We start from the raw sequence: 12,107 nt of genomic DNA on the forward strand, positions 1-12,107 counted from the left end.
AAGTTCGATGGTGAGCTTCCAATACCTGGACACTCCTTCACGCTCTTGCAGGAAGGGCGGCCATTTGGTTGCGATCCTGAGTGACTTGTCAACTCCTGTGGGAATCCTGTCCCAGGAGCGAGCCGATGTTTTCAGGTTCAAGCAGGAGAGAGCTGGCGAGGAAGAATACCGTGGCCACGTTCTTTCAGTGGCCTCTAACCAGCCCCTGTGCCAAGGCTGCATGTTACCAAGGAGTCTCGCCCTGTACAACTCGTAAGACTCCAGTGGCAGCAGGTATCTGTTGCAGTGTTAAACTGAAGTGGGGTTTTTTATCTCGAGCTTCCGTTCAAACTCAATTGCACGTCGGTGAACACAAAATCTGCCATCAACCAGCGCAATCGGGCAGCGTTATAGTACGTAATTTTTTTTTTTTTAAAGTTGCTTTAAAAAATATTCCTTGATAGATTTAAGAGTGATAACTTGGTGCAGATTGCTTCATACAGCTGAAAATGGGCTTATCACAAAAAATGTGTTTTAAATCATGGCGTCAATCCACCACCTGTGAGTACGCTGTATTTAAATCACTGAAAATGACTTTAAAAACTGTACCGAACTATTTGGTAGATATATTGGGGTATGGTAGTCAGTTTCTTAGTAAATTTTTAAAAAATTGAAAAGCTTTTAAATCATGCCTATTAGTGTCCTTGCGCCTAAAAAGATCCAACTTCGTTTTAAGAGCCTCCTAGAAGGCCCGCAAACGGGCACAATTAGCGGAAACTTGCTGTGGTGATTAATTCACCCTGGGGGGCGTGGCCAGTATTGAGGGCGGGGCTGGTTTCTAGCTAAATGTTTTGTTAAACCGCTGCAAAAGATCGCGGAAACACGAGTTGCGCTGAACGTAATTGCGCTTAAAATTCTGCCATCTTTCGCACCGGTTACGTCGATTTTGGGCGAATTGCGTCGAAAAATTCAGCACAACCTCACCTAAACTCTACCCTTTTGGTGTCCGACATTTTCTTGTTTAGACTGTTGCCATGTTAGACTATTAATGTTGCAGTATCGCACAATTATGGTGTTGGGCTGTTTGCATTACACTATACAATGTTAGACTATTAGTGTTACACTATTAGAGTGGTATGCTATTACTGTGTTAGGTTACTGCACTATTAGTGTTAGACAAGTCTGATACTCATACGTTCTGGTTGGTTCTAGGAGACTTTTTTTTATTAATTCATGGGATGTGGGCGTCGCTGGCAAGGCCAGCATTTATTGCCCATCCCTAGTTGCCCTTGAGAAGGTGGTGGTGAGCCACCTTCTTGAACCACTGCAGTCCGTGTGGTGAAGGTACTCCCACAGTGCTGTTAGATAGGGACTTCCAGGATTTTGACCCAGCGATGATGAAGGAACGGCGATATACTTCTAAGTCAGGATGGTGTGTGACTTGGAGGGGAACTTGGAGGTGACGGTGTTCCCATGCGCCTGCTGCCCTTGTCCTTCTAGGTGGAAGAGGTCACGGGTTTGGGAGGTGCTGCCGAAGGAGCCTTGGCGAGTTGCTGCAGTGTATCTTGTAGATGGTACACACTGCAGCCACGGTGCGCCGGTGGTGGAGGGAGTAAATGTTTAACGTGGTGGATGGGGTGCCAATCAAGCGGGCTGCTTTGCCCTGGATGGTGTCAAACTTCTTGAGTGTTGTTGGAGCTGCACTCATCCAGGGAAATGGAGAGTATTCCATCACACTCCTTACTTGTGCCTTGTAGATGGTGGAAAGGCTTTTGGAGACATGAAAAGACACATGGACTATGCGGTGATGAACTAACAGTGTTCGCTGTTATTACCCCTCTGAAACTGACCGCAACTTCAGGATGTAGCGTGTGCACATCCAAACGTGGAAATCCTGAAGTTGCAGGCAGTCATTCACTGCTCCGACACTGGCTGTGCTGTGCGCCCTCCGTCCCACCCACCCCCCCCCCCCCCCCCCCCCCCCCCGCTCCCAAAGCCGGCAATCAGTCCAATTAGTGAAACTGACAAATACTTTGGCTTTTCCGCTGTAATATCACTGTTAGACTGTCAGCTGTGGCTCTGTTGGTAGCCCACTCGCCTCTGAGTCAGTAGGTTGTGGGTTCAAATCCCACTCCAGGGACTTGAGCACAAAAAGCTAGGCTGACACTCCAGTGCAGTGCTGAGGGAGCGCTGCACTGTCAGAGGTGCCGTCTTTCAGATGAGACGTTAAACCGAGGCCCCGTCTGCTCTCTCAGGTGGATGTAAAAGATCCCATGACAATATTTTGAAGAAAAACATGGGAGTTCTCCCCGGTGTCCTGGCCAATATTAATCCCTCAATGAACATTACAAAAACAGATGATCTGGTCATTATCGCATTGCTGTTTGTGGGAGCTTGCTGTGCGCAAATTGGCTGCCGTGTTTCCCACATTACAACAGCGACTCCACTTCAAAAAGTACTTCATTGGGTGTAAAGCGCTTTGCGACGTCCGGTGGTCATGAATGCAAGTCTTTTTTTTTTCCTTTCTTTTTAAATACCCCATTAAATGTTAAGCCTTGTTGGAATAGGTGTAATTGGGGCTTTAACAGCGGTATTGACTGCTAAACAAATGTTATGGCCCTGAAAAACTAATTTTAATTTTGTGGAGTGTCAAATTTCTCCATTATGATAAAAAATTATAATTTTTAAGAAACTTCTAAAAATGTTTTTTTTTAAATATTTTTTAAAAGCTTGTTCGTGATTATTTCCGGTTTACCTTTTCTCCATGTGAGAACCCTCAAATCTTTGTTTTGCTCACTAAGATTTTTTTTTAAAAGTCAGGATAAAAGCAGGTTCTCATTTCCTGCTTCCCTGTCTGTGAGAATTCTGCGATGTGATTGGCCGCTGAGACAGCTTGTCGGCGTCACAGCAGCGTCGCACTCAGGAATCCCCACTATATTGCACTTAAATCTCTTGCGCGTCGAAAAAAAGCAAACTTTTTGCCACAGCGATCTTGAGCCGGGTGACTGCAAATTCTGGGCCAAAGTGCCTTGAGAGGCTACAGAGAGAGTGGGAGACATGCAGAACTAAAACGAGAGCTACACAGAAAGAAAGGAAACCGTGCGTGAGAGGCCTACAGAGTGAGGGGGACGTGGGAAACGAGAGAGATTGGGGAAAAAGTCAGACAAAGCAGATTCAGAGAAAGAAAGACTTGCATTTATATAGCGCCTTTCACGACCACCAGACGTCTCAAAGTGCTTTACAGCCAACAAAGTAGTTTTGAAGTGAAGGGAACGCGCAGAATTAGGAGAGAAAGAGAGAGAGAGACGGAGAGTGAAAGAGAATCAAATTCAGAAAGAGGGAGAGAGAAAGGATACAGTTGTACAGGGCCTTGGTGAGACCACACCTGGAGTACTGTGTGCAGTTTTGGCCTCCTTACCTAAGAAAGGATATACTTGCCATAGAGGGAGTGCAACGAAGGTTCACCAGACTGATTCCTGGGATGGCAGGACTGTCTTATGAGGAGAGATTGGGTCGACTAGGCCTGTATTCACTAGAGTTTAGAAGAATGAGAGGGGACCTCATTGAAACTTATAAAATTCTGACAGGGCTAGACAGACAGGATGCAGGGAGGATGTTACCCCTGGCTGGGGGGTCTAGAATGAGGGGTCACAGTCTCAGGATACGGGGTAGGACATTTAGGACTGAGATGAGGAGAAATTTCTTCACTCAGAGCGTGGTGCACCTGTAGAATTCTCTACCACAGAAGGCTGTGGAGGCCAAGTCACTGAATATATTTAAGAAGGAGATAGATAGAGTTCTAGACACAAAAGGCATCAAGGGGTATGGGGAGAGAGCGGGAATATGGTATTGAGATAGAGGATCAGCCATGATCATATTGAATGGCGGAGCAGGCTCGAAGGGCCGAATGGCCGACTCCTGCTCCTATTTTGCTATGTTTCTAAAAATTGGGAGACAAGCAGACAAACATATTTCCGTGACACCAGCACAGAAGATGCCCCATTCTCCGTAAAGGGGCAACTCCGTGTGCAAAGGGCTTCCTCAGTGCTCAATTCTGTGTTTAGTTTTGACATCTTCTTCTCTTTGGCCCTAGGGTATTGCTGGTGGGAGCGGCCCACTGGGTCCTTCAGGTCCTCCTGGATTACCGGTAAGCTTCAGCGCTGCTCGGACGTCACAGTATGTAATGGCACTAAGCTCCAGAGCATCGTCGAAACCCGGCGATAACTTACCCCGGCAGCAGGTGCGTCCAGACCTAGATCCTCGATCGGGGAGACTTGAGTCCTCATATGGATTTGTGAAAAGAAAAACCAGCTCCCGCTGTCTACCAAAGTGGGCTGTTTGCTGCCGGTGTAAGGCTCGTCCGGTGCTGGGAGATTGAAGAAGAGGGAGAGAGCGAAGGACGTTTTCAGAAAACGTGTGTGTCCATGACACTGGGAAATTATGAACACACCCCGGAGACCCAAACTCAAACCAGGAGTGACTTCTCCCTCTGCTCCCCATCCCTGACTGGATATTGTTCAGTGATTAATTTGTCAAGACTGAGATTGATCGATTCTTGGGCACGAAGGGAAATCAAGGGGTAGGGGCGGGAAAGTGGGAGTCGATGCACAAATGCAGCCATGATCTTGGTGAATGACGGAGCAGGCTCAAGGGGCCGTATGGCCTACTCCTGCTCCTATTTCTTACATTCTTAAGCTTGGTTCCCTGTGAGGGAATGTAGATCGTGACGGGGCCAATGGTGCAGATGCTGCTCCCTGTAATAATTCCGGATTCGGCATGGATGTTTATGAATACATACGATATTGATGGGCAGGTAAAGACTAGCTGGTCCATCGTGCCTGTCCCACACGCCATGATAGCCAGAGCATCCTGACTAGACACTAATTCCCCCACCACCCCCCCAATCCCCCGCAGCCCTGCAATCTCATGGGAGAGGCAAAATAATCAGAGAAAACCCAGGGCCAATAGGGGAAAAAATACCTGGGAAAAAATTCCTCTCCGACCCCCTCAGGCAATCAAAACCAGTCCAGGAGATCACATGGACCAAGTGTTACCTGTAAAGGCACTTAGCTTCTATACACTGCCATCTCTGCCCCAGTCAAGAACCGACCCAGCTCCCTTTTACAGAGAGTCAGCAGCCATGCACCAAATGTTTCCAGTGGACACGTTGACGTCAATCTTCCCGTTGAGCTTTATTCTGTATCTAACCCGTGCTGTACCTGCCCTGGGAGTGTTTGATGGGACAGTGTAGAGGGAGCTTTACTCTGTACCTAACCCGTGCTGTACCTGCCCTGGGAGTGTTTGATGGGACAGTGCAGAGTGAGCTTTACTCTGTATCTAACCCGTGCTGTACCTGCCCTGGGAGTGTTTGATGGGTCAGTGTAGAGGGAGCTTTACTCTGTATCTAACCCGTGCTGTACCTGCCCTGGGAGTGTTTGATGGGTCAGTGTAGAGGGAGCTTTACTCTGTATCTAACCCATGCTGTACCTGCCCTGGGAGTGTTTGATGGGACAGTGTAGAGGGAGCTTTACCCTGTATCTAACCCGTGCTGTACCTGACCTGGGTATGTTTGATGGGTCAGTATAGAGGGAGCTTTATTTTGTATCTAACCCGTGCTGTACCTGTCCTGGGTGTGTTTGATGGGACAGTGCAGAGGGAGCTTTACTCTGTATCTAACCCGTGCTGTACCTGCCCTGGGGGTAGAAGTGTTTGATCCTGACACGAATGTGATTATCCTTTTTCCTGCCCCCCCCCCATCCTCCCCTGTGAGATTGCCCGGGAGGCTTGAGTATAGGGACAGTGGACAGTGAGTAACATCCACCAGGGAGCCTGCCCAATTCGCCTACCTTCCCTGGTGATCCAGTATCCACAGGAACAGGAAATCCTGCCAAATGTTTCTACCTGCAGAAGCCCAAATTGACAAAATAAGCCTCCGACTAGCTGCTTTAGAGGCATCAGTGTTTTTAAACATAGTGATGCCATGGCCCCCTAAAGAAATCCCAGTGTATTTTGAGCCTTATATATCTGCATTTCCCATGTTGTTTCTCACTATGATGAGGAAGTCATGGAGATTCCCTGTTTCATACTGGGCTTCCCTCAGTTAATGCTGCTGCGCCCTTTAAAGTGCGTGACTTTGCTGATGGCGAGGCACTCAAACTTTCCTGACAGTCTTCCTAACGTTGTGTTTCTTTTTTCTCCTTCTCTTCCAGGGCCACCCTGGTCCTAAAGGTTCGAAAGGTTCTATGGTGAGTCAGTCAGCCTTCTTCGCAGTTCTGTTCCGAGCCAGTTGTCGAAAGTGAAATGCAATCACAGATGCAGAGGACACAAATGGAAAGAGAGCACGTCCTGTTTGGAGCTAAATTTTGGAAGGTTGTTTCCCTCTGTGGAATAATAGCCTCTCCGGAAAATTGTGTCAATGACGCTCTCTGGGGGGAAAAAAAGGGATGGGTGAATGGAACTGAGGGTTTGTCGTGGGAAGTGTAGACTGAGACGATCGCGTACACTATCGATCACTCCAGTACGGTACTGAGGGAGCGTTGCACTGTCGGAGGTGCCGTCTTTGGGATAAGATGTTAAACGGAGGTCCCGTCTGCCCTCTCAGGTGGATGTAAAAGATCCAATGGCACTATTTAGAAGAAGAGCAGGGGAGTTAGAATCATTGACATTTTCGGCAGAGAAGGAGGCCATTCGACCCATCGTGTCTGTGCCAGAGTTCTTCCTGGTGTCTTGGCCAATATTTATCCCTCAGCCAACATCAAAAAACATGATCTGGTAATTATCACGTTGCTGTTTGTGGGACCTTGCTGTGCGCAAATTGACTGCCGCAATACCCCGCTCCTCCACAGGGTGCGCTGTAACAGTCCTCGCTAATAGACTTGGTATTGAAATCAATGCAATGGTGTGAAGTTGGGGTACTTGCCCACTAGTTTCCCACTAAAATGTTAGGGTTGGTGTATTCTGGAGTAAGTGAATTTTTAATAGTGTGATAAGTGATGATTACTGCTGAACAACCTCTCTGGTCCTGAAAATTTAATTTTACAAGTTTGGAGTCTCATTCCCTCAGAAGTTAATTCATGTTGGAGATTTTTTTTTAAATTAAAATAAATGGTTTACTTTTTCTGTCTATCACTTTTATGTCTCTCAATCCTATCTGTCTATCTCAATCTTTATTTCGCTTTCCGTACATGATTTAAATCTAATTTATACTTCCTGGTTTATACTCTGCGTGTCTCAGTGAGAATTCTTCAATCTGATTGGTTGAAGAGCCTTGCTGTTCCTTCACTGCTCACACACGCCACAGATCCCCTGTAGAGGGCGGAACGCTGGATCAGACGCCCGATGACAGCAAGTCGCTGCTCAAAAGCCCGCAAAAATTCTTGGCAGCTGTGAGCAAGGTGAACGGCGAGCACTGTTCCTTCGCTGCTGACCGCAAAATCCAGGCCGTTGTAATGTCGGGAGAGTGGGCGGGAGCACCGTCGCCCAGCAACTCACTGTGACATCGGGAGAGTGGGCGGGAGCACCGTCGCCCAGCAACTCATTGTGACGTCAGGAGAGTGGGTGGGCGCACCGTCGCCTGGCAACTCATTGTGACGTCGGGATAGTGGGTGGGAGCACCATCGCCCGGCAACTCATTGTGACGTCGGGAGAGTGGGTGGGCGCACCGTCGCCTGGCAACTCATTGTGACGTCGGGAGAGTGGGTGGGAGCACCATCGCCCGGCAACTCATTGTGACGTCGGGAGAGTGGGTGGGAGCACCACCGCCCGGCAACTCATTGTGATGTCGGGATAGTGGGTGGGAGCACCATCGCCCGGCAACTCATTGTGACGTCAGGAGAGTGGGTGGGAGCACCACCGCCCGGCAACTCATTGTGATGTCGGGCGAGTGGGCCGGAGCATCTATTTCCACTTCACATTCAGAAGAATCGTTCCAAAGTTTGAGCGTTCCCAGGAGGCTAAAATGTAGCTGGAACAACTGTGAACTCGCAGTTGTGAAAAACTGGCCTTTGCCGGGTGGGGGGCAGTGAGTGTTGGGGGGGGGCAGGGTGGCGAGGGAAGGGACGAATCTCACATTGCCTATGATATTCACGTGCTCAGGAGGGAGATCGGCAACATCCCAGCTGAGTGACACTGCCATTTCTCACTTCGATGTCCCGCTTTGCATCCACGCAGGATTGCTGGGTATGACCACAGCCTCGGCCTCTGTTTGGGCGAGGGTGAGTTTGAGGGGCAATCGACACGGGATCCGACCGCTCACCGTGAGTTGGGATGTGTTTCCGGGCACGCTGCCGAACCAATCCCTCTGCAGAGGAACTCTGTGCCGAGACTGCGGACTGAGGTTCCCCCCCAGCCCCCATGGCGTCAGAGCGCCTTGGGCTCCAGTTCCCGCAGGGGCTTCTCCCACTCTCCCACCATTCCTCTGGGATTTCACCAGGATTATGCCGGGAGAGTTCCCCCCACACCCCGCCAGGGAAAGTACTGCCACTGGTTGTTTCTGGGGTTCAGGCGCTCGGCTGTGTGATATTTGTAATGTATTTGTGTGAACCTCGTTCACCTGGATTGACACTTTTGTTGAAACGGGGCTCAGAGGCACTTCAGGTGTAACTCTGACAGCACCTCAGCCCAACGTTGAAGAACAGTATTGTCTGACCAGGAGACACTTAATGAAGGAAGTGACCCAACTCTCTTCTCCGTCTCTTGTGTGCATGTGCTTTGCAAATTTTGCCCTCCTCCAATTCTGGGCTCTTGCGCATCTCCGAGTTTAATCGCTCCACCACTGGCAGCCGTGCCTTCAGCTGCCAAGGCCCCGAGCGCTGGAATTCCCTCCCTAAACCTCTCTGCCTCTCTACCTCTCTTTCCTCCTGTAGGACGCTCCTTAAAACCTACCTCTTTGACCACCTATCCTAATATCTCCTTATGTGGCTCGGTGTCAAATTTTGCCTGATAACGCTCCAGTGTGAAGCATCTTGGGACGTTTTACTACGTTAAAGGCACTGTATAAATACAAGTTGTTGTTGTTGCATTTAACCGTGTCACCTCTCCCTCTGATTCACCCAGGGTACTGCTGGTCCTAAAGGCGTGCGTGGTGTTCCTGGTCCTCCAGGTATTCCTGTAAGTACTGCGTTCTTGCGTTCTCCCTCATACACAGGCGCATGCTCTGCCGGAGTCGATACCTGTTGTGCTGAGGTGTGCCCCCGCCCCCGCTGAGATGGTCTGGGGAGAGGCGCAGTCTCTGATGGCTCGAACCCTCTCCTAGTACAAAGTAGATGTCAGGTTGGCCACTTGTCTCCGCTGCGTTGTACTGTCCAATAACCTCGTTCCGGGGCTCCACCTCCCACCAGTGAGCACAACGAGCATACATCTGGAGTTTCCACACGGCATTTCTGGGGTGGAAGTGGGACTGGGACTGGCTGTGGCAGTGGGTGAGGCACTGTCCTATCGGCTCTGGACCCTGGGTTCTAATCCAACCCAGAGGGACCCGAAGAAAATCTCCTTCCACAGACCAGACTCCAGCCACACTTTGACTCAAATTGGCCGTCTCACTCAGAAAGGCTACAAAGATGGCTGATCTTAAGAATAGATGTTAAACTGGCGCAGTTAGGAGTGCTGCACAAACTGAACTGGGACAGTGTAGAGGAGCTTTACTCTGTATCTAACCCGTGCTGCACCTGCCCTGGGAGTATTTGATGGGACAGTGTAGAGGGAGCTTTACTCTGTATCTAACCCGTGCAATACCTGCCCTGGGAGTGTTTGATGGGACAGTGTAGATGGAGCTTTACTCTGTATCTAACCCGTGCTGCACCTGCCCTGGGAGTGTTTGATGGGACAGTGCAGAGGGAGCTTTACTCTGTATCTAACCTGTGCTGTACCTGCCCTGGGAGTGTTTGATGGGACAGTGTAGAGAGAGCTTTACTCTGTATCTAACCCGTGCTGTACCTGCCCTGGGAGTGTTTGATGGGACAGTGTAGAGAGAGCTTTACTCTGTATCTAACCTGTGCAATACCTGCTCTGGGAGTGTTTGATGGGACAGTGTAGATGGAGCTTCACTCTGTATCTAACCCATGCTGTCCCTGCCCTGGGAGTGTTTGATGGGACAGTGTAGATGGAGCTTCACTCTGTATCTAACCCGTGCTGTACCTGCCCTGCGAGTGTTTGATGGGGCAGTGTAGAGGGAGCTTTACTCTGTATCTAACCTATACTATACCTGCCCTGGGAGTGTTTGATGGGACAGTGTAGAGGGAGCTTTACTCTGTATCTAACCCGTGCTGTACCTGCCCTGGGAGTGTTTGATGGGGCAGTGTAGAGGGAGCTTTACTCTGTATCTAACCCGTGCTGTACCTGCCCTGGGAGTGTTTGATGGGGCAGTGTAGAGGGAGCTTTACTCTGTATCTAACCCGTGCTGTACCTGCCCTGGGAGTGTTGGATGGCACAGTGTAGATGGAGCTTTACTCTGTATCTAACCCGTGCTGTACCTGCGCTGCGAGGGTTTGATGGGACAGTGTAGCGGGAGCTTTACTCTGTATCTAACCCATGCTGTACCTGCCCTGGGAGTGTTTGATGGAACAGTTTTCGTCTCTTTATTACAGGAAAGTTGTAGAATTATTAGTGAGTTCAGTGGAAGGATATGAGGCTGTTCCCTGAACTTACAAGGTGGAGTCTTGCGGAAAGATTATTCTCCCTGGGACTTCCCTCTATCGTGAAGAGCAGTGTTAATGGGAAAGGGCTTGAGAATATGGATCTAGGAAAGTTACTCTGTTGGACAGAGGATTCGAGGAGCAGGGTGGGGGTGGCACAGCTCAAAGGCATGGGACTCCTGTCGACAGAGGATCTGTGCTGGGCGTGCGGGGGCGCGGAGCAACCATCCAATCCCATTCATGTTGTATACTCTGGGGGCCTCTCATCGGGGATATCTAGGAACCAGTTCAGCTACCACGTGGCACCTGCTGCCCACGTTGATGTCTCTTGACCGTCTCGTCTTTCCCCAGGGGCCTCCGGGTGAAGTCATCCAACCGCTGCCCATCCAGAGGCGCAAGAAGAGCAAGCGCTCGGTGCCCATCGACGGAAGCCAGATCATGTCGGACGAACCACTGATGGGAGACGAGATCCTCGACTACGCCGACGGCATGGAGGAGATCTTCGGATCGCTGAACTCCCTGAAAGTGGAGATCGAGCAGATGAAGCACCCGATCGGAACAAAGGAGAACCCAGCACGCACCTGCAGGGACCTCCAGCTCTGTCACGAAGACTACAAGGATGGTGAGTGCATATGGGGTAATAAAACCTTATTGTCACGCTCCCTCAGTACTGCCCCTCCGACAGTGCAGCACTCCCTCAGTACTGCCCCTCCGACAGTGCAGCACTCCCTCAGCACTGCCCCTCCGACAGTGCAGCGCTCCCTCAGTACTGCCTCTCCGACAGTGCAGTGCTCCCTCAGTACTGCCCCTCCGACAGTACAGCACTCCCTCAGTACTACCCCTCCGACAGTGCAGCACTCCCTCAGTACTGCCCCTCCGACAGTGCAGCGCTCCCTCAGTACTGCCTCTCCAACAGTGCAGCGCTCCCTCAGTACTGCCGCTCCGACAGTACAGCGCTCCCTCAGTACTGCCCCTCCGACAGTGCAGCACTCCCTCAGTACTGGCCCTCCGACAGTGCAGCACTCCCTCAGTACTGATTAAACATCCAGCCCACAGCTCAAACAGCAAGTAGCCTGGTGTCCGTCTTTAGTCTGTGCTGTGTTAACTGATCTCCACTGATAGGGTGGTATGGAGATTGCAACCTGACTTTCCGCTCCTGATCATGACCCTCGCCACCCGCTGACCCTCCCGACCCAGTGACCCTCGCCGCCCGCTGACCCTCCCGACCCAGCGACCCTCGCCGCCCGCTGACCCTCCCGACCCAGCGACCCTCGCCGCCCGCTGACCCTCCCGACCCAGCGACCCTCGCCGCCCGCTGACCCTCCCGACCCAGCGATCGTCGCCGCCCGCTGACCCTCGCCGCCCGCTGACCCTCCCGACCCAGCGACCCTCGCCGCCCGCTGACCCTCCCGACCCAGCGACCCTCGCCGCCCGCTGACCCTCCCGACCCAGCGACCCTCGCCGCCCGCTGACCCTCCCGACCCAGCGACCCTCGCC

General features: G+C 51.0%; 1 protein-coding gene across 1 annotated transcript in view; it reads left to right on the forward strand.

Annotated features, from left to right (window-relative positions):
• Nucleotides 1–12,107, forward strand: part of LOC147095704 (uncharacterized) — a 280,778-nt gene that overhangs the window by 205,130 nt on the left and 63,541 nt on the right. The window contains exons 55-58 of the mRNA XM_085974754.1: nucleotides 4,073–4,126; nucleotides 6,189–6,224; nucleotides 9,034–9,087; nucleotides 10,962–11,232. Of these exons, the coding sequence (XP_085830880.1) occupies nucleotides 4,073–4,126; nucleotides 6,189–6,224; nucleotides 9,034–9,087; nucleotides 10,962–11,232 (415 nt within the window). The remainder of the gene's footprint in view (nucleotides 1–4,072; nucleotides 4,127–6,188; nucleotides 6,225–9,033; nucleotides 9,088–10,961; nucleotides 11,233–12,107) is intronic.

The sequence above is a fragment of the Somniosus microcephalus genome, unplaced genomic scaffold (genome assembly GCF_052327205.1).
Source record: "Somniosus microcephalus isolate GS21.2 unplaced genomic scaffold, FLI_Smic_1.0 unresolved_chr1, whole genome shotgun sequence".
NCBI classification, from domain to species: domain Eukaryota; kingdom Metazoa; phylum Chordata; class Chondrichthyes; order Squaliformes; family Somniosidae; genus Somniosus; species Somniosus microcephalus.